Source organism: Alligator mississippiensis, chromosome 3 (genome assembly GCF_030867095.1).
Source record: "Alligator mississippiensis isolate rAllMis1 chromosome 3, rAllMis1, whole genome shotgun sequence".
Taxonomy (NCBI): Eukaryota; Metazoa; Chordata; order Crocodylia; family Alligatoridae; genus Alligator; species Alligator mississippiensis.
In genome coordinates this window covers 19234590-19260286 of record NC_081826.1, presented here as the reverse complement: position 1 = coordinate 19260286, position 25697 = coordinate 19234590, and the positions used below count along the sequence as shown (strand labels likewise).

At 44.6% G+C, this 25697-nt stretch overlaps 2 protein-coding genes across 4 annotated transcripts in view; one reads left to right on the top strand and one right to left on the bottom strand.

The window, feature by feature from the left end:
* The window catches only part of WASHC5 (WASH complex subunit 5), a 36914-nt gene extending 29498 nt beyond the window's left edge, over window positions 1–7416 (bottom strand). The window contains exons 1-5 of the mRNA XM_006278140.4: window positions 7357–7416; window positions 3989–4291; window positions 2511–2656; window positions 1167–1251; window positions 534–634 (exon numbers count right to left, since the gene is read on the bottom strand). Of these exons, the coding sequence (XP_006278202.1) occupies window positions 534–634; window positions 1167–1251; window positions 2511–2656; window positions 3989–4174 (518 nt within the window). The 5' untranslated portion in view covers window positions 4175–4291; window positions 7357–7416. The remainder of the gene's footprint in view (window positions 1–533; window positions 635–1166; window positions 1252–2510; window positions 2657–3988; window positions 4292–7356) is intronic.
* Window positions 7417–7419: 3 nt separating this feature from the next.
* NSMCE2 (NSE2 (MMS21) homolog, SMC5-SMC6 complex SUMO ligase) overlaps window positions 7420–25697 on the top strand; it is a 210566-nt gene continuing 192288 nt past the window's right edge. The window contains exons 1-3 of one of the 3 annotated variants that reach the window (XM_014611485.3): window positions 7420–7478; window positions 7710–7779; window positions 12269–12416. In XM_014611485.3, the coding sequence (XP_014466971.1) occupies window positions 12284–12416 (133 nt within the window). In that variant the 5' untranslated portion in view covers window positions 7420–7478; window positions 7710–7779; window positions 12269–12283. Of the gene's footprint in view, window positions 7479–7505; window positions 7604–7709; window positions 7780–7837; window positions 8047–12268; window positions 12417–25697 lie in introns of those variants that run through there. The other 2 variants (XM_014611486.3, XM_019481759.2) reach the window with 2 other exon arrangements.

Genomic DNA, 25697 nt, shown 5'->3' with positions numbered 1-25697 from the left:
CTGGAGCCGAGATTTTGCGGCAGTAACAACATGGTTCAGAGCCGGGGCAGAGCCGTGATCTGCTGCCTGCTTGGTCTTGCCTGGGGCATGTAGGCAATAGAACATGATTCTGCCCTGGCTCTGGACCATGCTGTCACTGCAACAAAATCTTGACCCTGGTCCCAGCCCCAGAGCAGCTTCCCACCTAGCCACGAGCTCTGCCAGGACTGCTTAGGCCAATCTCCATGGAAACCCTGTTGTCATCCCCCCCCCCCCCCCATGGCCCGCCACTCCTGGGGTCTCCATGGAAACTGCCCGGAGCAACATGAGCAGGGGCTGCTAGGAAATGGAGTGGATCTACTGGTTGGATCCACCATTTTGCCCACCCCTGCTTTACATGATCAAGGGAAAGAGCCTACCCAGTTCTAGGACCGAAGCCAATATTTCTACATGCTACATTAAATTTATGCACCTATAAAACAATTAAGCGTAATATGCTGTTTGCTGTATTCTAGCTGTAGAAGCCACATTACGGCACTTCTAAAGTACAATACCTGTATCTATAGTAGGAAACCAACATCCTTTCTCTGACCTCCCCTTCAATTTTCTGGTCGATAACCAGCAACATGACTCCATACAAATAGAGCGCTTCACACTGTTGAGAAATGCTATAAATTAACAAATTATGCCATCTAATAACAACATGCCTTTACTTTTGAAGCAAATTAATCTTTAGACATTACATAGACAGTAATACCCTATGTTTGCTTGCTGAGTTGCATTAGCCTTATTCTTAGATTGACAAATTATGTTTCCAAGCCAGTTAAAACTATTGGCTTCATAAAACTGGCCATTTGTCTTGTGCAACCTGTGGGAAGACGACAGCTATTCAGTAAGATGGTCAGCTCATTTAATAGGAGTCGCCTACTGTCAATGACTTTTGGATTTCTAATGACCTGGATGTAATTCGAACCACGATTGAGTGAAAGTGAAGTTCTCTTTATTCCCTTGGCCAGTCCCATAAAAGTTTCTCACAAAGGAGAGCCACAGATCTTCATCACATTTGTGAAATTAAAAATTTATTTTTGTCTATACCTAATGCTAAATTTAGAAAAGCCGGATGCCAAATTTGCTGATAACTAAATGACTTCATTTATAATACTGATTACTAACTCTTGATTACTTACTAGAAGCTGCTTCCCATCTTCATTAAGGAGCACAGTTTCCAGTGTTTGCTGAATATAAATTCCTTCATTGAGATCATCCAAATATCTAGAAATGTTAACAAAAGGTCAGTCATGGTTTAGTAAGAGTCCTCTCTCTGCTTCTTAAGCCAGGTACCTTCACAATTCAGTCAGACAATTTCCCCTGAAGGTCAACAGAAATTGGTCCCTGCCACTCCTAAAGCTTATTGTTAATATTTCCCATGTTATGGAAAAGTCTGCCTGGAACAGGTTCAATAAGCACAAGTTACTTGAGAGCAAGGAAAAGCTGGCATTAGAGGCCTGAGGCCACTAGGTGCCAAACCTCTTGGAACACATACTGGCCCAATTAACATCTCTGTGGGATTTGAAAATAGTCAGTATCCTGCAAACCTGGGTCTCACATTCTAGTGAAAAGAGAACACGGAGTTTTCAAGTTATCCACTTAGCTCTGTGTGGATGGATGTAACCTAAAGAAGAAAAAGCCTAGGATCCAGTCATAGACTATGAAGCAACACTGGGATATTATGCACAAGGTTAAACAGTACTTTATTACCAGAATCTAGAAGACACTTTGAGATTCTGACAACATGAATAGAGATTACCTTACAGATACCAGATACTATGGAAATCTCTAACGTATTTCTATTCCGTTTTGCTGGGATAGAGTGGGAAGTGAAGTATCTTCACATTGATTGTTAAGAGGTTTTTACTATTCCAGCTAGTTTAGGATTTTTGGATTAGATCAGCAAAACCCAAAACTCTTATTGACTTTATAGACATGATAGCGCATCTTCCTTATAGAATGGTGTGAGCTGTTTTCAGCAGAGACCATGGGATAAGGCAAATTCTTTGGAAAAAAATATTTGAGACTGTTATGATATTGCTTTCTTCAAACAGAGATGCAAAAGGTAACAAAGGGTTATCTGAATATCTTTCATTCTCTTGCAAGACTTTTTGTGAATGTGCATAAGACATAACTCACATGCAAAGAAACTGAGGAACAGAGTTAATTAACTCTCCAAGATTACAGAGTAAGACATTAACGGCAGGATTAAAACTTGGATAAAACCCCCTCCTTTTTAAATGTCTACCTGAGTGTTTTCTACTACTACCCACTACCACAGCAGGGTTTTCTACACAAAAATCAACATCAGAAGCAGTTGCTAGTTGGCTTTGGGGAATCTCTGACACTTGACTAGACTATGTTGTTAAGTGTATACATATATAATTTAGCAGAGGGGTATCCCAAAAAAGAAAACACAGAACACAAGACTAAGATCATATGGTTACTGGTGTCATTATGTTAATAAACCCTGTTACATGTACCTGTTTAAATCTACAATGTATTTATGGACGCTTTGAAATGCCAGATAAAATCTTGTTAATATTTCTATGTTGTTTTCACGGAACTCTTCATCTAAATCCAGTAGCTCAGCTCTGGCCTCCAACTTGCCTTCACAGATTTCAGGCCCCTAAGAAGAACAGGACATTTATTTTAAAAGAGTAAAAAAGAAAGTAATTGTGACAGTTTGCCACAGGACATAATGGATGAATTATCAATTATTATTTCTTTCTTGTGCTCTGTGAAAGATCCACACAGAAGGAGACAGTGACAGACAGACTATACAACTGAAGCCATGAAACTGCATAAAGTCCTGCCAAATGCACCAAGTGCCCAAACTGAAACAATTTATTTTTATCTCTTTTGGTTATAGTAATTTCAGGAATTATTTGTATAAGGGGGGTTTCAGGCAGAAGCAGAATTTCTAAATCGCTGATATGTTTTGAATCTATTTGTTCTTCTGCTTCCCATAGGCACTGAAGAGAATGAGATCAGAGACTGGATTAAAATTCAGGAACTCCGAATCTCATTTATTGCTCAGAGCCCACTCCTCTTTCTACAAGGAGAACTGCATGATAAGGAACCTCTTTTATTGTATGCTTCTTGGAAATAGAAAGGCAAATCAGTTCATCATGAGAAGTCCCATACAAATTGTTCTCCAGAATAGCAGAGTTAAGTGGGTACTGCCAGAGGCTCAACTCAAGAAGGAATCTCACAGCTCCTCTGTGGAAAGTAGTCATATCTGTGCTGGTTAATGTACCATATGTCAACCGACTGAGTGAAAGTATAACAAACATTTTTTTTATCATAACAGAAACACAGCAGTGTTCACAGCAGTACAAGATACAGAATACAGCTAAAGACCGCCAGAAATACTACAGGAGGCCCACAATACTATATTAAGGGTCACACCCAAGTTGATAGACTTTGCTGGTCCTGATGAAAGTGAGATTTTATGTATTGAACTATCCTAAATAATGAGAATGAATGTTCCAAAATAAGAACTTATTTCAGTAATGAAAGATCTATCACTTTGAAATGGTATCTGGTGTGATTACTAATGTAAATCAATCTTGCTTTCCTCTAAATCCTCCATTCAAGTGCTCTGATAGGATCAGCATTAACACTCAAGCTCTTCAAGCACAAAAATCTTGATTGCCACATTCAGACTCACAGAAATAAGGCATGGAAAATGTGTGATAAGAAATGTATGGATTTAGTTTACTCAAGAAGTAAAGAACTAACACATAGGCATTTCCATGTCACAGTCTATGGATGAATTTGTGGTCAAGGTCAAAATATGTATAAAATACATTTTATTGTATTCTAAATTTTGGTGGTAATGACTAAAATCAATTAAGTGTGCCGATTTTTACAAAGATATGCTCTATATTGCCAAACAGAAATTTTGTTCCAGAAAGAAAATGGCAGTCTAGAGCTAAAACAATAGGAAAATGCTTACCTTAAAATAACTGAAATCGAATATGATATCGCCATACTTCTGTTGATCAGCCTTGTCTTTTAGCCTAAACACACCAGGAATAAACTCAGATAGTCTCAAAAGTTCTGCAATGATGGCATTCCCACAGGAAACAATCCTAAGAATTGCCTGGCCACAGAGATTATTTTCAGCTAGAAAATCAACCATCTTGGAGACTATGGTGAAAGGATAGCAAAATTACTGCAATCCGTCTGCAAGCTTCAGCCTTTAAGTCATTTAGACAAAAAATCGTCGCTGGAAAATTGGTTGCTCCATTAAGAGTACCTGCAAAAAGGAAAACAGAACAAAAAACACAGAACCATGTTCAGTATATTTCATATTCATATTTTTGATGACTGGATTCAACTGGAAAAGCTACTGTATTAGAACTCTGTGTCCTCCAGAATCTCAGAGTAGATGGCTTATAAATAAAACACGATGTAGTCTATTTTCAGTGTGTACAAAACACTTAGCTAGCATCATCAGCTTATGAGAAACAGCTGCACAACTTCCAATACCAAAAGATTTTAGAACAACTGCTAAAGGACAAAATAGTCTCAGACGCTTATAAAGTTGAGTCTATCTATTCCGAACACCATTACAAAGTTGGTACTGTACAAGATGAGTTTAGAAACTGTAAAGGATGAGCATAGAAACTATTTTCATAGTGCACCATGACAGTTCGTCAATGTGGTTAAACACTTGGAGTGTATGGAAACTGAATGCAGTTCAGGGCCCTTTGTTTATTACCAAACCAGTATCTGTTTATCCCAAACTTCCGTATTATAGATAAGGTAACATGTCAGTAATCTCTCTTCAAATCAGAAATCTTATTTTACCCAGTAAAACAAAAAAAAGCATGACACAATCTCTTTCCATCATAGTTGACAGAGATGATTTACTGTACAACCCTTATTAACACGCTGGGTAACCACAATTATTCTATAGTACAGATAAATTAGCTGAGCCACAGGGAGGTTATACGACTTGTCTGAGATCTCACAGCAAATCTATGGCAGAGCTGGAAACAAAAACCAGCTCTCTGGAAACCTAATCTGCAATTGTTGCTAGAATTTTAAATAAATTATAGAGCAGAACGTCTGCTCAAATAACATTTTTTTGGCATTATTTCAGGAATAACAAATCAAAATGCAGAAGGAAGAACAAAATTACACCTTAAAGAGATGCATAAGCCTTCATAAGCAACAGCTCACTTTTTCAGATGCTACACAGCATATTTGAATAGCTATTCTATATGGTACAAGTCTACCTTGTGTTCTGCCTGACTTCAGACTAACATGACTAAGTACTTTGCCAAAATAAAAATACAGGCATTACCAAATTCAGCCCTAACTCATTTGTTTTCCCTTCATTTGTCTCTCAGCTCAGTCAATGGGAAATACACAAAGTCACTTCCACTTTTCTTTCTTTCCAGAAAGTCAGCTGTGGGAGTGGTAGTCTGAAGTCAGGCAGAAGGCAGAGCAGGGTGGCACCTTTAAGACTAACTGGCTGGAGAAACTTGAGCTTTTCACAGAATCATAGAAAATTAGGGTTGGCAGGGACCTCAGGAGGTCATCTAGTCCAGGGGTTTTCAAGCCCCAGGCCATGACCCGGTGCTGGGCCGCAAAGGGTTGGATGCTGGTATGCAGGAGGGCTGGCCCATCCTATCTTGCGGCAGTGGCTGCTGCGTTTGAGGTTTGCTCCCTCCCTCCCGCCCGCTGGGTGCAAGTGTCTTTACGGTTGTTCCGGTTAGAAGTTCTTGCCGTGGGGCCCTGCACGGTGTCACTGGAAGTGACTGCGGACTGGAAGTGACCGGCATGTGGCGGATTCAGCATAAAAAAGGGTTGGCTGCCGGTCTGCGGCGACTTCCAGTCCGCAGTTTGCCAGTCCTCAATCTAAAAAGTTTGGGACCCTTGACCCAACCCTCTGTTCAAAGCAGGACCATCCAACTATATCATCCCAACCAAGGCTTTGTCAAGCCAGGTCTTAAAAACCTCCAAGGGTGGAAAGTCCAGCATGTCTCTGGGTAACCTGTTCCAGTGCCGTACTACCTTTCCGGCACGAAAGTTTTTCCTTATATCTAACCTAAACTGCCCTTGCTGCAACTTGAGACCATTGCTCCTTGTTCTGTCATCTGCCATCACCGAGAACAGTTTAGCTTGGGGTGGGCAATTATTTGGACCCACAGGCCGCATAGGCAGTTTTGAGGAGCTGTTGGAGGCTGGTCAGCACCCACCCCCAACAGCTCACCAAAGCCAGAGTCCATGGGCCCTGCAGTTCCTCCCTGCCACTGCCACCACCAACAGTGTCTGCTAGCTGCTAAGCACAGTCCTGGCCCCAGCCCACCCCACGCCTGCTCTGAACTCACCCTGGCTGGAGCGGACCTGCTCCAAACCAGCCAGAAACCAAGCGCACAGCCCCGTTCCCGGCCCCGTCCCAGCCAGAGCGGACCAGCTCCAGGCCAGCTCACAAATGTGCACAGCCCCGGCCCACCCCACACCTGCTCCAGACCGGCCCACCTATGATGGACAGCAGCATCCCCGCAGAAGCGGCTACTGAGGATGGGGGAAAAGCAGCCGCCCCCCACTCTCTGCTGCCGGGACCGTCTTGCTGCGGCCGCCTGGACCCACACCTGGTGCCCAGCACCAGGCCGCCACTGCTGCTCTTCGTGGGCGGGCGGGCAGGCGAGCTGGAGCTGCACGCATGGGTCCTGGCTGGTCTGCTCCGGCCGGCGCAGGTGCACAGAGGGTGCGGGGTGGGCTGGGGTCGGGGCTGCGCACACTGGTCCCTGCCCGTCTCCCTGCGGCTGGTGGCAGTAACCAGAAGGAGCCACGCCAGCCACACTGCACGCCCCGGGGTGGCGGGACACGCGCCACGGGCCCAACAGCACCAAAGTCCCTCCACATCCAGCCTGCGTTTTGCCCGCCGCCGGTCTCACTCCATCCAGGGTTGTATTTTCAGTCAGTTCCTAAAATGTTTCTTCCGAGTTCACAGTTGGCACAGACCACGCCTGCTCCAGTTTGCACGGGCAGGTCCCAATTCACAAGCCCCGCTGCCCGGCCCCGTGAAAGGGGCAAGAGGCCTGGGACACGCGCCTTTTCGGGCGACAGCCTGTTCGGGGAGGCGCTTCACACACACGCGTGTCTCAGTCAGAAGACCTTCCCCGCCCGCCCGCCCGCCACATGCCCGGTCCCCCCCCAGGGAGCAGCGACCCCCAGGGCAGCTCGTCCTGGGGCAGCCCAATTTGGGGCCAAGACCTTTCCTCGCCCGCCCCGGTGTAGCCCCGCCCCCACCAACCGCCGTGCCCTGACCCCCCAACCGCCTCCAACCGTCACCCGTCCCGCACTCACCGCTCGCAGCGGCCTCCGCGGCCGGGCCGAGCCGGGCCGGGCCTCCCGTCACGTGAGCGGTGTCACGTGAGCGGACGAGGCGGGGCCTGCCGGCGCGGGCGCGGGCCTGGGCCGGGCCGCAGGTGGGTGCTGGGGGAGGGAAGGGAAGGGAAGGGAAGGGAGGGTCGTAGCCCCTTCCCCAGCCCCCGCCACTGCCCCCCGGCCAGGCCCCGCAGGCAACAGTTGAGGGCCTTCGTGGCACCCCGGGGTGCGTTGGGCTCCCCCTCAGTGGTGCAGACGGGGCTGCCAGGGCGGGTGTCCCACAGGACTCTGGCACCCGAGGCAGAAAAGCAGCTCTGTTATTTTTTTCGCAGGCACAAAAGAGGCAAAGCTGAGAGGCTTCGTTGTCGTCATCGTCATCTGAGGGGACTCGCGTCTGGAGCGGTGAGCGCCGCCGCGCCTTTGGGTGGGAGCGTCCCCTCGGAGTTCAGTGCCGCCTCGAAGATGTCGCGCGGAGCCCTTGGCGGCTCTGGACTCCCGCGGGAAACTCCCGCTCACCTCCGTGGAGCGCGAGGGTCTGCGGTTGCCGGTCGCTTCTGCGGAGCGTGAGCTGCCGGGTGAAGTGGGGCGGCCTGGCTTCGTGTGGGGATGGCCGCCCTGCGCCGCCTGAGTGGCGTGTGACAGGTTGGGCAGGGAGCAGAAAGCGGAGCAGTAGGTCAGACGGGGGGAGGGGAGTGGTACTTGGGGAGACCACAGAGCTAATTTGAGGCCTGCCTAGCAGAGTGGTTGGCCCCCGCTGATTTATTGTGAGAAAAGTCCTTTGTTATTTTAAACCATGAAGCCGGTGATGGGTTAAGCTGCAGCCCCCCCAGGCTCCCACCCTGTCACCGTTCCCTGCACAGCTCCTGGCTCTGGGCTTCCTGTCGCCCTCTGGCTTTTGCAGCCTGCACATCCCAGGGGGCAGGCGGTGCAGCTGGCAGTCAGTGTAGCAGGGAGCCCGCAGCGGGGTGCACAATCCGTGGGGGAGCTGCCCACACACATGGTGTAGCAAGGTGGGGATTACTTACTTGTGCAGTACAGTTTGGGGGTCCTCCTGCTGTGGCCCATGTGGTGTATGGCTGCTTGTGGCACATGTGTTTAAGAAAAAGTTTGTGCTTTGCAGAAGCTCTGGGCAGCTGTCGGAAAGTTTCTACCCAAAGGGAGCGTGCGGGACTCTTCCAGCTGAGTTCAGAGCTGGCTAAGGGGTCCTCACATGGCTCCTTAAAACCTAAAGCCTAAATTTTCCTTCCAAACAAGCCAGCATTAAGCAGATGCAGTGCTTTCTTTCTGCCTGCCAGTGAGTCACAACCCCACTGCCTTTGCTCTGAGTAAAGGCAGTGCTCACAAGCTTCAGCAGAGTAAAAGTGACCAAAATCTTGACAGTTGCCTTGCAGTCTTCCAGTGTCCTGGTTTTCTGAGTGGGCAGCAGTGAAACTGAAAACAATCAGGTCAATTCCGTTTTCATGAAACTGAAAAGCAGGAGCAGACCCGGGTTATTTACTAGGGAGGAACACCTGAAAATGAAATGAAATATGTTATGCGCATGGCAGCAGCAGATGAACAGTAGAGTAGGTGCTTATAAGAATGAATGGAACACCTTAGGCTACAGAAAAGGGATTTGTTTTTTAAGAGGTGGGGAAACACTTTCTAATAGCAAAGGTGATTTAAGCAATAGAATAATTTTTCAAGGGAGAAAATTGATGCAGTGTCCCTAGAAGTGTGTAGAGTATCACAACAGAGGCATACTTGTGAGCTGGTCTTCAAATTCTCTCTCTGTGTCATGTAAATCTTGTCTGAAGACCTTGTTTCTCAGTAGATGAGAAGGATGGATGGGAGGGGGGAGAGAGAGAGAATAAAGAATATATTTATCCTTTGTCATTAAAACAAACAAGCAGAGAAATGACTTAAGTCATGTTTAGAAACAGCTTTCCAAGCAAAGTGGCTGCTGAGACGTGAATAAAAACCCAGTGCTTTATGTGAAGAAGCAGCGTGTTAGTTCAATCTGGCTCTGTAGCACCTGTATGGATTGTGCACTTCAGCAGGGCTTTTCGGCACTTTTATCTAACAGCTAGAAGGATTCAATCAGCTAGTAGATAAAAGCACCAGAAAAAAACCCACCAGAGTGCCCAATTTATACAGACATTGGGCAATCTGGGGCAAACTAATGCAATGCCTCTTCTGAGCATGTGCTGTGCTCAGTGCAGGGGCGCTGTGAATTTGAAGTGCTGTTTTGGGGGGTCTTTTTGTTTTTTACATCTGTAAGCAGGCAGTGATGATTGGGGGAAAAGTACTTGAATCCCTTCAAGATTGAGCTGGAAAACTTTATGGATGGTTGACATAATAGGATAGGGAGTTGTGACTCAATCAGTTGGTGTGACTTGTGTTTGCAGTGCCCATGTTGAAATGCCTCTTTTTGCAGTGTGGCAGGTGCATTTCGTGGGTTTTGCTAATTGCCAGTTCAGCCAGGAAAGTTCTCACCCCCCATTCTCCTTGTAAATGCTCTTGGCTTCATTTTTGTTTTCCTTGCATTTATCTGAACACTGGAACGTTGGCTACAGCTGAGGTGCGGGTTTGAGTCAGGTGCACTGATGCTTCTGTTGTTATTTAAAAAAAGCCACAGAGTTTTATTCTTTTGCTCAGATGTATATTGATCTCCTAATTTAGACTCAGAAAGCAGTTTTTCCCTTAGGTCAGATTGGGACAGAGTGTGTTCATGCATCTCTATGCATATATGTGTGTGGTGTGCCTTCTGTAGCTTAGAGCTTGATTCCAAGGATCCTCTCAGCCTACATTAACTAATCACTTTTATATCTTTGTGGCAAGGTCTGGGGAGAACCCTAGTCTCCTCTGCTTTTACTTACAATAGGTTATAGGGTATTCTTAGCATTGCACATATTGTACCCTGTAGTTGATCTGAGGGTTTAAAGTAGCTTTTTAATAGAATTATTGCCTGCAAAAGCAGGGAACTGGACTCAGTAACCCAGGAAGTCTCCTTGATCTTCAGAGACAGGTGTTTTTTTTTAAAGGAACTCTTCCCGCCTCTGGTTTGACAGTCTTTTAGATTATATTGAATATAGTATTAACTACTCTTCTTAGGGGAAAAGAGAAGCTTAAGTTGTGCTGGACTGAATCTGTTGGAGTCTGAGCCTGCTTCTTTAAAGATGAGCAAGACATAAGCAAAAAGGGAAAGAGTAGAGCAGCAAAGATAGCTAGCACCAGAAAGTGCATTTTGCCTTACTTGCAGTTTTGCTGCTAGTAACTGACAGACACAGCTTATGGTTTATCAGCCACTTGAGGGCTAGGCAAATTTGTATGAGTACCAAGCTATTTGGTACTCATAGACTGCTTTTAGTTGTCTCTGGTTTTGAGGTCACAACAGTGTTTCAGAGAGACAGTTTTGGCTGGCAAGGCCATACTTACTAAAAAGAAGACAAAAAAAAAAGGAAAGGGTACACAGCATTGTGCCTAGCAGCAGGAAAGCAAGTCACAGTCCTGAAAGATTGTAGAGTCCTTGGTCTGGTCCCTGGCTTGCTCTCTCCAGGACACCTCAGAGTGAGGGCGATAAAGGTCCAGTCTTGGTGAACTTGCATCCTTGAGTCCCAGCAGATGGGGAGGTAGCATGACAATAAAGCTCAATTCTTATGGTCTATATGTCCTGCTGGCATCAGTGTCAAATTCTGGAGTGCCAAAAAGTGGGGGCTGTGTAGAATCGAGGGCTGGCAGATTGAGGCCCCCACAATGAGACAGGGAATGGGGTAGGAGCTGGGGCAGGGTCAGAGGTAGGCATTGCCCAGCTGAGGTGGGACAGTGCACAGGGGGCATGGAGGCAGGCGGCTCCGTTCCGCGCTTGCCCGTGCCTCTGCCCCGGTCCCACTCCTTCCTTCGCTGTGGGACCTTGATCTGCACCCTCCATGCTCCTTCCCCCACAGACTTACTGGTCCTGCTCTCCAAGCTGCCAGGCTGCATATCGGCAGTTGGATCCTTATCGGCTGATATGGCTGATTAATAATTGGCCATTGGTATTGGCCAAAGAAAACTTTGCAGTGCATCCCTAAATTTAATGCAACAGGCTTGGTCTTTACTTTGGTCTTCTTAAAAATATAGGACTCTTCGCCACAGATCTATGCTTCACTCCCTGTGGTCAGAGCATAGTGAAATGAGAGCTGGTATTGAGGGTGGCTATTGATTAATGGTGAGCAATTGAACAAAACTGTAGGATCAAGCTATCCCATTACAGGTGGGAAGTTGCATCTTGTGTGGCAAAAAGCATACCAACAGAGAGAAGGCAGTAGGCCAGAGCTGGACTATAGTAAGTATAGCAATGGGAATTGAGATGTTCATCGGGTAGCAAAAAAGACAAATGTTATTCATGTGCCCCAATGACCTAGTGGCACCAAGCATTACTGAATGACTCCTTTGCTGAGAGGGAGAGAGAGAGAGATCTGTCTTATTTCTTTCTTTTTTTTTTTCTTCAGTGAAGGGATTAGGTAATTTGGTTTTTAAATATATTCTTAAGACTATTGTCCTTTGTTTTCTGGTCTCTATGAGTGAAAACTAGGTTTTTTCAGGGAACTTCTTTTTTGTCAAAATAGCCCTTGTAATCTGGAAGTGTATTGCTTGACTTGAGTTCAGTAGCTTGCTTATTAATGTGAAAACCACAGGCTGCTTTCTGCAGTGGAGAGGTGTTCAGCATTGTGTGATAGGAAGTTTGAATCCCTCTGGTTAAATTATGGTTCCACTAGTGACTGAACTCCTGCTGACTACAGTGGAGCCAGGATTTAACCCTTACTAACACAGGATTAGATTGTGGGGACTCTTCATTAGATGTTTGTGCTTTTATTTCTTTTGCTAAATGTTTTGTTTCTGAATTCTCTTTTTTGCTATTTCCATCCAGAGTAATTATTTCAAGATGCCTGGGGGTTCAGTGATCTCATTCAATGCTGTGGATTCTTCTCTGTCATCTTTAAAAAACTGCCAGTCATACATAAACACCGGCATGGATATTGCTAGTAACGTTGCTTTTGACCTTGTGGAAAATCTCAGTAAGTATTTGGTTTGAGTACATTGTCTTGCTTATTACCACCTTTGAACTGTACAGACAGTCTTAAGCACACATACATAGGCCTGGGAACAATAAAAATCCATCTTTATTATAAGAACAGCAGCTTTTCTTCTAGCTACTTTGGAGACTTGCCATTTAAATCATTTCCCTGTCTTAAACAATAACTTAAATGGAATATAACTCCCAAATAGACATGCTCTAGCTTTTTTTTAAGTCCAGAAAACTAATTACTTTTTGCTGTTCGCTATTCTGCAGCCTTTTAGAAGTTTTAGCTGTAAAGGAAGACGACTTGTGCAAACCCCTCTGAGTAGATGAATAGCCTGACTGACTCTAACACTACGTTTTTATCCCTATGTGTTTTAAAATGTCCTAAGCTGTTTTCAAAAGTGACTATTGATTATTTGGGGTGCGCAGCTTGAGATCTGTCGTAAGAGACTAGATTTTTATAAAATATTCAACCCATCTTGTGATATCATGCTTCTGAAAGATGTATCAGTTTAGCCACCCATTAAGGGAATTATCTCAAATCACTAGCAGCTTCTGAAAATCTTGGTCTATGTATTGTATAATGCCAGCTTTGTATGCATTTGTTTTTCAAGATGAAAGCAAAATACCCAGTCCCCTATTCTTGCCACCACTGCAGCTGCAATCTGGACTGTATTTGTCAAGGGACAGATTTATCTGAATCCTAAAATAATTGTAGGATATGGTAGCTGTTCAAGGGAATGGAAGGTTCTCCTCTTCCTGCATGTACTGCAGAGATTTTAGTGCAAAACTGTTGAACTCAAAGAAATGAATGAATAGTTTTTTTAACAAGAAGGAGGAGAGAAAATCTCATGAAAACAGATGATTCCTTTTTCATGGCATACTGAAGGTTCCGTTCAACTAAACCAATGCTTAGTTTCGAGAAAGAAGGACAGTATAAGTTGGTGGTTCCCTCCCATTTCCATTGCTGGTATAACCAGCTCTGTTCCGCTTTGCTTCTGGTGTCACCACATCTTTTACTTCTACATAAGGGGCAGCTGGTGTATGAGAAAATGTGCTGAGCATGCTGTGTTCTCTCAACCCCAGCCCCTCAAAATGACCCCTTATAGCTGTTATTGTTGGTAAAAGTTGCACGTGCTGCCTGAAGGCTTGGTGAGGTGCAAAGTCACCTGTGGCCCACAAGGTTTGCAGCTGAGGATCCAGCCCATGAACTTCAGTTTTGCATGTTTTATGTCCTCCTTCCTCCTCAATTCCTGTGGGGTACTTCAGTTAACCTCCAGGTTATTTTGACCAATTTTCCCTGTGACTTGACCCACAGAGGCTCATGCTGCATATGTCATCTGAGAAGAACACTTATAAATGGCATGGAGAAAATTAAATATTTACTAGTTGCTATTTTTCACAATGCCATAACTAGGGGACATGCAGGTTTAAAACAAAAGGGAAGCTCTTTTTCACTTAGCATGTAATTAAGTATTTGAACTCATAGCCCCAAGCTTTTGTGGAGTGATAGTTTCACCAGATTTGACAGGGACCCGGACAAATTCATGAAGGATAGGTCTAACAGTGGCTATTAAACATGATAGGACTGCATATCACACATAGCTTTCAAGGTTTTTTTTAGGTAGGTTTCTCACTAGTGCTTCTGAAAGGCAGTTTCAGAACCTCATTGGTGTGATGATTAGAAATCTTCTAATTTCCAGCCTCATGTTTATAACAATTTGCTGTTTTGCCAACATTATCCTTTATTTTAATTAGATCATCTTCTTCCTTGATGTTTACCTGCCCCCACTCCAGGTGTTTCTAGACACATCACAGGCAATTATATCCCTTTTCCTACTTTTATTTTTCTGGGCAAATAAGTTAAGCTCTTTTAGTCTACTTGCCTAGTCTTTAATTTGCTTGTCTGTTTTGATTATTCTTGAAGCCCTTTTCTGCATCTGTTCCAATTTGAATTCATCTTCCCTGAACGTGGATAATCAGAATTAGACACATTATTCTAGATGAGAGCCTACCATTACCTTGAAAAATGGCATTAGAATTTCCCTATTGCTACTGGAAATATGTTGAGCAATGAAGCCTAAGATGGGGTTTGCCTTTTCATGGCTGCATCACACAAGTGGTTTATAGGTATATCAGGTTGTGGAGAGGAACAGGGATGAGAACTGGAAAAGAAAAAAAAAACCAAAAAACTTCCTGTAGGGGAAGAGGAGTCTGCTGAAAAAGACGGCAACAGGAAAAGAAAAAAGAATGCTGCAGGAGTGTCGGTTTCGGAGTAGCTGCTCCATACAGCTTGAGTGGTCCTAGAAGGAGGAGAGCATCGTGCATGCGGAGATGGGGAGTGGAAGGGCTTTCCCAAACACCTGGGATGTGGGGTGGGAGCCTCTGAACTCCCGAGAGCTGACCCCAAGCTGGGAGGAGAGCTAGGCTGGGTTCTACTGAGTTACGGGATGACAGCTGTAGAGACAGCGCAGGGAGGAGCTACGCAAGTGGTGGGGGAACGCTGCCAGAGATGGGCCTGCCACGAGAGAAGCGGTTGCACCCTGTATGGGTCCCAGCTGCAGCTAGTTTTTTAAATTGTTATTTGTTTCCTTTGAACCCCAAGGCAGGTATACTGGGTGAGGTGACTGGCAACAACTTCAACCCAGGAACCTGGAAAGGGCAGGATTGCCCAGAGCCACAGGCTGTGGCTTAGGCTCCAGTCACAGGTGAAGACAACCTGGCGAGAGAGTCACAGGCTAGGAGACTGGGAGAATCAAGCTCCTGAGAATGAAGTCCCTGGACGGGGTTTTCTCTTTTGATTTAAACTGTTCATGGTACATTATTAGAAGGTGGGGTACCCCCAGGAGAGTTGGGTACATAAGGCCCCTTGTGACTACCCGTAAGGCTTACCTGAGGTTGAGGGGAAGTCCAGTGATCCATTTTTTTTTGTGTTGTCAAGACTCAAAAAACTCAAACCTAGGATGAAAGAAAAGAAAGAAGGTTAGATCAGTCAGGAAAGACTATGAATGTAATCAGTGGCACAACAGCTGGATAGCAATAAGATGGGGTGTAGGGGAGTTTAGAGGCCCAGAAGTAGTCTTTACATGTATTTCTATTACCCGACTGTGGTAGAAACCAAACAATATGTCCCTACCAATAACATCAGCAAAAAATCAAGAGGTGGAAGGCGAGATTCGGTCCTTACCGCAGCGAATTATGGGCAGGTGAAAACGAGACTAACGGGTCGGGCCAAGAAGACTCCAGGCTGCGAGTAGTTACCCTTAATTGGGGATAACCCTTGCCATGGCTAAATACACCCATGTCTTTTTCCTTTTCTGTTGTTTCCAAATGATGGGATCACACTTTAAAATATAAATTGTTGTTAGTTCTTAAGTGCATGCCCCTGCTTCTTGTCCTATTAAATTTTAAGGTGCTTATATTATCCAGACCTCAAGAAGCTTCATCTGATTTCTGCTATTCCAGTGCTTAAGTCTTCCAGTGGAATTCCAGTATGGATTCCAGTCTTTCTCAGTGTTGATGACACTGCGGCTCAAAGTGACATCACTCCAGGGCACTCTGAGCCCTGCTACCCAGCCACACTAGGCTATGCCATAGTGTAAACCGCTTTCCTCTCCCTCTCCCCAGCCTGGATAGGGCCCACTGCCTCCCCTCCTCTCCTCACCCCAGCACCTGAGATCCCTGTTCACTTGCCCTGCCTTCTTCCCCTCCTTACTTGTGGCTGCCTACCCTATCTGTTTTGGAGGAGCAGTCAGGGAAGAGTTAACATGCCTGTCCAGCTGTCCACCCTGCTTTCTGGGCCAGAAAAGCAGCAGCAATGACACCTGGGCAGGCATGTTAACCTTTCCCTGCCTTCAGACCTGGGACAGATGGAGCAGATGGTTACAAGTAAGTAATACCTCAGGGGCAGGAGGCAAGGGGAAGCCTGGAATGGGAAGGGGGGTGGTGGGAAGGCTGCATTTTTACCTTTCAGTCCTCCAGGACCCTGGTGGGCTGATGTATCTGCTTCAGACTTGAGTGAGCACTAACACCAATCAACATTTGTGCTGCTCACAGCACGAGGTGTAACAAGGCCCTGAGACTAACTTATTTGATGATGACTTGACAGCAGTTCATTTTTTTTGGAATAGTTGTTATATACCAGGGATCAAGACATATGGGAAAGTAAGCTGCATCATTTCTTGTGAAGCTTTTGCTTTTCCATCAGGTCAGAATTTGATACTTGATGGGCAATTGGAGGAGTATCACAAGTGCTGTTGACCTTCAGTAATTAACTTGTTTTCTTCAAAATGTACAATCCTGCAAAAACTTACTACCAAGCATAGCATTTATACTAAACCCTGCACAGTATGTTGGGCAGTATAATGAAGCAATAATATATAGTGACTTCTAGTAAACTTATTTGCTTTAAAGTTAGACCTGCATTAAGATATTGATGCAAGAGCTGTCCCAGATATATTTTCTACAGAAATGTACCTTTTTAAAGATAAAACACTGATTTATGAAAGAAAATGCATGTCACTTTCTGACTTGTGATCTGTAAAAACTTAATCAAGAATAAGCTGCTTCTAATAGACTTCAGACTTTTATGTTATACTACTCTTGAGTGTGTTTCCCCATCCAATATCATCGGTTGCTGTAAATTAATATTCTCAGTTGTTTCCCTCTATTTTAGTGGTGTTTGAAGTATTTTTCCCTCTCTTTTTTCCTCCTGGATGTGTTAAGAAGGACAAAGGTCTCTGATTTTTATATTTTTAGTGTTTCTTTTTTTCCTTCTTATTTATATAAGTTATGAAGCAGTCACAATGTCAGTCTTCAGGTAGAGTAAAGGCCAAAGCTTGCCAGGGACAGGAACAGGTCACATGCAAACAATAGTCCTAGTGAGTTACAAAGCAAAATGGAAAGAAACTAACCCCTCTATATGTCTCTCTAACTATTGTAACATCCTAGTGTCCTGTTGCTCCATTGAGTAAAATCTCATAAAGAATGAAGAGCTTTTCCTACCTTGGTTATGGGACCTATTGCAACCATGTGTCAAGAAATGGAGTTAGCAGATGTGTAAACAGATAGTAGTGATAGTACATGGAATAAAGAGGGAGTTGCTGCTCATAGAAAAAGGTTGCCAGCCTTGTGTGTAGAAATTGACCTGTGGATGGGTTACACTAATCTTACTAATCTTTGTTCTTGACTTGCTTCAGAGGATCTAAAGTACTTCACAAACATTTAGTGAAGCTTCCCAGGTCTCTTGTGCAGTAGGTAAAGACTATAGGGATTATTTTTTCCATGACTGAAATGAAAATACCCTTTGGATGGATCATGGCTGTTTACCAAGACACGACAATTATACAGTAGTTTAAGGCAGAAAATGAAGTAAAATTGTCCAGCTGACCTGTCAGAGGATATTTAGGGAGATAGCATGCTGTAATCTGAGCACATAATTTCAACCAGGACGCTACAGTTAATGGATTTACTAAAATAAAAAGTTCCAGAGGTTCTTTTGTGACCAGATTAATCTTTGGTTTAATATCTCATTTTAAAGATGGCACCTAAGCAATACAGAATAACCTAATCTAATGCAGTGGCATCACTTCAGTGCTGGCTACAAGTCAATGCAAGTATTAGCAGTATTGTTGCTGGTTAAACTGCTATAGCTTGCTTTGTTCCAACCTAGATGCCCTAGATGCCAAATCAGTTTTTTAGTTTCTCTGTAGGTCTTAAAAACATGCACTTTGTAGTACTATGAAATGAATCTGTAACTTTAAAAGGATATGTCTCAAGTGTAGTAGTTTAGATGCTTCTAACTCATGTGTACTGTCCAAAACTCTTTACCAGCTTTGTCTTTGTTAGAGCTTTTGACTCTCTGCCAAGTCTTTCAAAGAGAGTGTGGCCTTATTGGATGCAGCCTGCCCCCCCGAGAGTGTGTACCAGCATTGGATAAACAGTTGTTTTCAAACTTTTGCAGCAGTATATTCATTAAGCACAAAAGCCCTGCTCTAAGCACTAGAATGAACAATTTGAGAAAGGAAAGGGGCCAGATTCACTCCTGACTTTGAGGAAGTGATTTACACTTGCTAACATGGTTCAGTATTTTGAGCTGCAGGGAAGGATGATCTTGTGGGTAGGTCTAAGTAACCTCAGGCATATTCACTTCATTTCTTTCTGACTTGGTTATCCTGCCTACAGAATAAGAATACTTTCGTAGTTTACAGGAGTGTTGAAGCCCCAAGTTTGCAGAATGAGTCATTCTTTTGACCTTAGAGGAACTACTTGCAATGCTTGAAGTTAGCTTATTTTATTTATTAGGTATATATGAACATATCTTCACATGGTTGAGCCTAGTTCATTATGTTTATGAATCACTTTGGGAACCTCCAGTGAAGATGATAGTTTAGTAGAGAGACCTGCTCACATCCAGTTGTCAGGTAAGATTAATAATGGTATCAAAACAAAATGAAGTCTCCACAAGTACGTTGGGGGTTTAACTATTCAGGATTACAGGTTTAGTATCTTTGATGTGTTCAGGCATCATATTCACTTTCATAATTACTGCTGCACTCTGGAGATGGCTCAGTGAAAATCCTATATACATGATGATTCCCAAGCCTGCTTCCTCTGAGGAGTCCACAATGTTCAGACTATTTTTGGCACATTATGCTTATCCAAGTAGAATTTCATTAGCCATTATGCTACTCAGACCCCTTGTGCATTTAAATCTATCTGAACTTGTTCCAGTTCGGCTTTTTCACTCTTCTTTTTTTACTAGGAGGAAAAACTTATTATTACTAAATATTCAGGATATATCGTTATTGTTTTTGAATTCGAGCAGTACTTAATAATATGGGACAGCATTCCTGTTTAGGGCTCCGTGTGCTTCTTAATAGAGATAGAATAGCATTTATATACCTGATCCTCCAAACCTTTTGCTTATGCATGTATCTTCAGTGAATTTAGTGAAACTATTTCTTTGATTAAGTCTGCTTGTGTGTGAGGATTTTCAGGCTTTGACCTTGGGCATTACACATGTGTATGATAGTGCTGAAGAGGCAAAATAGACCTTGTCTCTTTCAGGTAGTTCAGACATCATAATTAGAATTGTTTACAAAAAATCACCAAATTCAGTACAAAAGAGAGTCACCATCAACCTGCAATCTTGTAGCCTCCCCCACTTTTTTTTTTAAATAAGAGATTAAAAAGTAATGTCAAGGTCTATAGTTATTCTCAGTCCTTCTGGTAGTTGTTATTGTTTAAAGATGATCTTTTTATTTAAAAAAAAACAAACAAAAAAGCCCCAAAATTGTTTTTTTGCTCTCTGGATGCAGCCTAGAAGATCCACACAAACAAAAAAGGGAAACTGCCTCGGTAAAGTCAGTTTTGTGGTACAAAGTGCTGTTGTATGTATTATGGCCTGTGTCTAGCAAAACACTTAAGCATGGATTAAATTTAAGGTACTTGAGTTCCCCCCTTGAAGGCAGTAAACTACTTGAGCATTTAAAGGTGGGTACCTGCTTAAATCTTTTGCTGGATTTGGTTTCTAGGAAATAAAAAAAGCTGGGAGTGAAATTTGCTAGAAACCAGTTATGCATATGTATAAAATTAGCTAGTCTGGTGTACATGCATTGCTTCAGCTCAGGGATGCGTAAAACAAGTGAAGTATTCCAGTGACCTTAGATCTCTAAAATGTGTTTCATCTCAGTAACATAATGTGTTTTGAGTGGCAGATGAAACAGCTTGCCTTTTAAGAGACTTGGCTAGAGTTTTCTATATTATATATCACTGTTAATCTGAAATAATTCCATTCACATCATTCTGTTTGTTTTTGGTCTTATACCACTGTAAGCAAAAGCAAAGTTCCCTCTACCATGAACCTCTTATCATTAACATTGGTCCCAGCAGTGACCCTTATCCCAGTGGTAACCTCTCAGCATGCTGAGTAGTAGCGGTTTGCTAGAACTGTTGCTTAACTTCTGTTTCCTGTTGCTTAACTATTTTTGCTGAAATTTAACATGTTCATATGTAGTCAGGAAAGTATTACAGTATGTTTATTGCAGAATGGGTCAGACTCTCTGAAGTGTTGCAAGTCGGTTACAGCCATCACACTGACATAATCAGAAGACATGACTAGGGCTGATGGCTTCCTTCCGACTGCCAGCCCAACCCTGCTTTTCAGGGGGCAGCTGCTCTTTTCCTGCTGGCTCTCATCTGGAGTTCAAGCTCATTGGGCCTGTGGAAAATGTGCAATGCTCCTAGGAACTCACTTGGGGGCTGGAGAGCAAGCTTAGTTCGGAGAAAATATTTTGAAAAAGCAAGTTTCTAAACATTACCACTGAGCATGAGCAAAATACGTATGTCTGATTTAGTTGATAATGTGAAAATGTACCCTGCCTTCAAGCAGGAGAAGCCAGGCTAGGCTGGATTGTGCATCAGAGAATAGGGTCACTAATGTCAGGTTTTCAGTAATCTGACCAAATCTGAATGGATTTTCATGGAGACAAGAAAAGTCATCTCCCTGATATCTAGATCTCTCCTTTTGCCAGATATCAAATTCCTGCTCTAGTGTGAAGATTTGAGAGATCTTCAAAGAAATGATTGCCTGAAAAAAGATGTGTTAATGCCCTGGTCTTGCTCTTGGAAATGGCTGAACCATTTTTGCTGAAATTTTCCAAGAATATTCATTTTGAAAATGGCTCCCCAGCATGCCAGATTTCACGTCAGATGCTTGTTTGTCAAAGTTATAAGTAACTGTTACTTGCCTTTCATGAAGCTTCCTAATGAACAGTATCTTAGACCAGCCTTTCAAGCACACAGTGGACATAAATACAGGGGTGGGCAAAGTATGGCCTGTGGGCTGGATTTGGCCTGCCCTCTGATTGGATCTGGCTTAGAGGCACTCACCAACTGTATCTGGCCCTGCCGACAGCTGCCCCGCTGCACTCTGCATGGGGCTGAGTCCCACCTGGGGCATTGCCTGCTGTGCTCCCAGCCTCTCCTGCTGGAGGGTGCCAGCCCCAGCAGCAGGCTCAGCTTCTTGGAAGGGTTGCTGCTGACCAGGGAACTGCTGGGCTCCCTCAGCCTCCAGCAACTCCTCCTCCTGTCCCTGCTGCAGTGGTAGGGAGGGGAAGCTGCAGCATTGAGGGGAGCAGGGTGGTCTCTGCCTGCAGCTTGTTTTGGTTCTGTTCATGCATGGCCGGGCGGGGGGGTGTGTGGATGGAGGGGGTCCGTGAAGGAGAACTGCTGCTCACAAAAACAGGCAGTTGTGGGACAGGCAGGCAGGTTGGGAACAATAGCAGGAGCCAGTAGAGCCCCACTGGGCAGGCACAGGACAGGCAGGTGGGTTGGGAGCAGCAGCAGGAGCAGGTGTGCACTTGGTGCAGCCCTGCTGTGCAAGGATGTGGAATGAAAGCAATAGCAGCAGCAGAAGCCAGTGCAGACTTAGCTGCAGCTCCACAGGGCAGGTGTGGGACAGAGACCAAGAGAGCCAGTGATGCCAGGCTTGGCGCCCTGTCCCCCCCACCTCCCCTCTCTTTGGGGCTTCTCTTGCTGCCCGGTGGTGGCAGCTTCTTTCCTGCTGTTTGCAGCGCAGGCAGCATTGATTCCCCTGTCTGCAGAGGGGCTGGGCTCAGCCACGTCACAAAGAGTGGGTAGGGAGGAAGCTCCCCCCACACCCACCCCAGCCACCCACCCCACACATGCACCCACACCCCCAACACTGTCTCACATCCTCACCATACCCACATAGCCCCTAACACCTCAACCAGCCCCCCACCACACCCCCACATCCCACACATCCCATACACACCCACACCTATACCCCTCCCACACACACCCTCACACACCTTCCCCCCCATACCCAAACACACATCTCCAACAGTCCCACACTCCCAAGACACATCTACACATACACCCGCACCCTACCCACAGCCCACACAGGCCTATATGTACCCTCCCAAACCATATACGCCCCCATCCACAGCCCACCCCTCCATACACTCTACATAAGCACCTCCCTCTCCTCCCCCCCCCCCCCCCGACAAAGGCATACTTCCTGGGCAAGGGGAGAGACTTCCAGTGGCAAATGTCAGGGGTTAGGCGATGGGACTTTCAGTCACAAGATGGTGACCAGGGGGTAAGGCACCTGTCAAGGTGTATGGGGGTGGGGTGGGGGGGTATCTTTGCGGCCCTTGACGCCTCATCAAAACTGGACGCCTCACCAAAACAGTGGCCCTACAACTGAAATAATTGCCCACCCCTGCTGTTATGAGTAAGAGTTGTGCTTATGACTGAGTTTCTCTGCTGGTAACTAGCTCTGTAAGAGTAATCTGTTCAAAATCAATAGCTGGCCTTGTGAAACTTGTTACCTTGCTGTCCACCCTCTAAAGGATATTCCTGCTCACCTCTATGCACAGCTGGCCTGTGTCACATAAGTGACACTATTTTCTGGTGCACAATCCAGACCAATCTGGCTCCTCTTGCTTGAAGGCAGGGTCGATTTTCACCTTGCATAAGCTTTCGTAAGTAGCAGCTTTTCTGCTTGTTCATTCTTCTTGCTGCATAGCCCACTCTGCTTTGCTGTAATGCCTCTTACAATTTTTTTCTCTACAGCTGTCTTTGTGTTTTCCTTCAGATGTGTCACACTGTCCCTTGCAATGAAGTGTCCTCCTTACAAGCTGCTTTTCCAAATTCCTCAAACTTTTACTACTGTGTCCTCAAGATGCTTGCTGACTAGTAACAAGTAGCTCAAGGTCCTTTCAATTGTGAATTTGGCTCTGCACAGTCCCATGGGCACTTACAGTCAAGAACACTTGACTTTTCCACATCTCTCTTTTAACCAGACCTTGGAAGACCATTTCAATCATCACAGGCCTTCTGGTAGTCTTTCTGGGGAATCTACCTAGTCAGTGTTTTTAAATTTCTCCTTCTGTATGTGGCACAAGCCCAGCGTGTATGCGATGGGGTCCGTGTCGGCCCATGTCTCTGAACACTGACATATCCTGTTTTCCTGATTTGATCTTTAACTGGAAACTCAAGTATTGTCCCCGCAGCAACTGTAATGGAGCAGTAAACTTAATGATACATTCATTCAAAGAAATTGGTTCATGTTTGTGAAGTGGCCCGTGATACTGTTACTATGGAAAACATAAATGAATTTGCTGACTCTTGAGCTTTTAAAATCTGCATGCTGCTCTGTTGGTCATGCCATTAGAGTGCCTCATTCTTTGCTAACCTATTAAAATGAAAAAAAACAAGCTCACTGCTCTTGGGACGCTGCAATATATGGGCCAGACTGACAGTTTACTGTTTGCTCTGATTAATGGGCAGGATGCAGTTGTGCTGACCTAGGAGCAGAGCAGGAACTAAATTGTTGCTCCCTCTCTCCTAACCTTGCTCCAGGGGGGTGTGGGCTAGGCCAGCCTGGCACAGTTTATGGTCCCCTTCATAGTAGCTGTGTTTGGCTTTTTCTGCTGCCTGTGCACAAAGAGGGAGTGGTATTTGCCCTGTTGTGACCCAGGAGGCCTAGAATGAGTGGAGGAGTTATGAGCTACTTTACACTTTTGTGTGCGTGTATAGTCTGACTCACAGTGGAGTTCTAACTAAGCTAGAGGGATGCAACATAATGAATAATGGCAACAGATTGTGATGGGTTGCATAATAGATTTAATATATTTTTACAGTCGGCAGGGACCTCAGTAGATTATAGAGTCCAACCCCTGCCCTGGGCAGGAAAGGGCTCTGGGGTCAGAGGACCCCAGCTAGGTGTTTGTCTAGTTTCCTCTTAAAGACCTCCAAGGTAGGGGAGAGCACCACCTCCCATGGAAGCCCATTCCAGATTTTGGCAACCCTCACCGTAAAGACATTTTTCCTGATGTCTAATTTAAATCTGCTCTCTGTCAGTCTTTGGCTGTTGTTCCTTGTAACCCCAAGGGATGCCCTGGTAAACAGAATATCCCCTATTCCTTGCTGCCTGCTTCCCCCCCCCCCCTCCGGTGAATTTTTGGACGGCCACAGGATCCCCTCTCACCCTTCTTTTGAGGAGGCTGAAGAGATTCAGGTCCCTCAATCTCTCCTAGTAGGATCTTACCTGCAGGCCCTTAATCATACGAGTAGCCCTCTTCTGGACCCTCTCAAGGTTATTCACATCCCTCTTGAAGTGCAGTGCCCAGAACTGGGCGCAGTACTCAAGCTGCAGTCTTAGCAATGCTGCATAGAGGGGTAGTATCACCTCCTTAGACCTGTTCGTGGTGTGCCTTCTAATGCATAATATGATATGTCAGGACAACTGTGGAGAGGACTACCACGTTGGCAGGACCAATACATTTTTAGAGAGATGGTTGTATATAGATATTGCCACATACATAAGGATGTTTGAATGCTCCATTTGGGCCTGGCCATTGAGTACTAGTATGTGTATTTTCACCAGGAAGCCAGAGGAAATAAATGAATTTCAGAAGGAATTTGCTGTAGAGATGGAGATTGGTGGGTATAGAGGAAAAGGACATATGCTATGAGACATATTCTAGAGTTGTGCTTCCTAAACTAGGGGTCCTGGGATGTGGTTGTGTATCCTATAGAAATATGCTTAGCATGGATGTGCTCGCATTGAACATGGATTTGTGAGCTGGACAGAAGTTGGATCAAAAGCCTGGATGTGGGGTTATGGCCTAGAAAAGGGTGGGTGATTGCTGACTGATTTCATAAAAGCCAGCTGAAGCTATAACATGTTGCTAATGGTGCTCTGAACAGATATAGACTGACTGACTTACAAGATGGGAATATTTTTCCTGAATTTTCTTTTTTGAGATCGGAATCAAATAACACATGGGTTTGGTGTGGGACTGAGTTACTAAGGGGATAGCTAGTGAAGAGCTATTTTATTTGTTTCGAAGTAATTTGTATCTGTAGTAGCCAAAAAAGATTAATATCTAATGGATATTTGATGCTCCAAAATAACTGATTGGTGATGTCATTCTGATTCTGAGGTTGACATGTCTGTCCAGTGTCCCTCTTCATTCTCCCTCCCCATGACAAATGATACCCTTATTGGTATTCTTCATAAAGAAGGTAGGAAAGGACTAGTCTGTCCCATTTGCAAGTGTTTTCTTCAGAATAAGAGAACATGTAGCAGCTAGTAAAGGGACTATTACGCTGTCCTTAGTTTCCATGAAACTGATGTCAGTCCAATGGATTTTTCAGTCTGCTTTCTTTAATAATAGTTTCATTAAAATATCGGTGACTTATTAGCTGCACCCAGGAACTTTGCTAGGCATGGTATTTAAGGTGA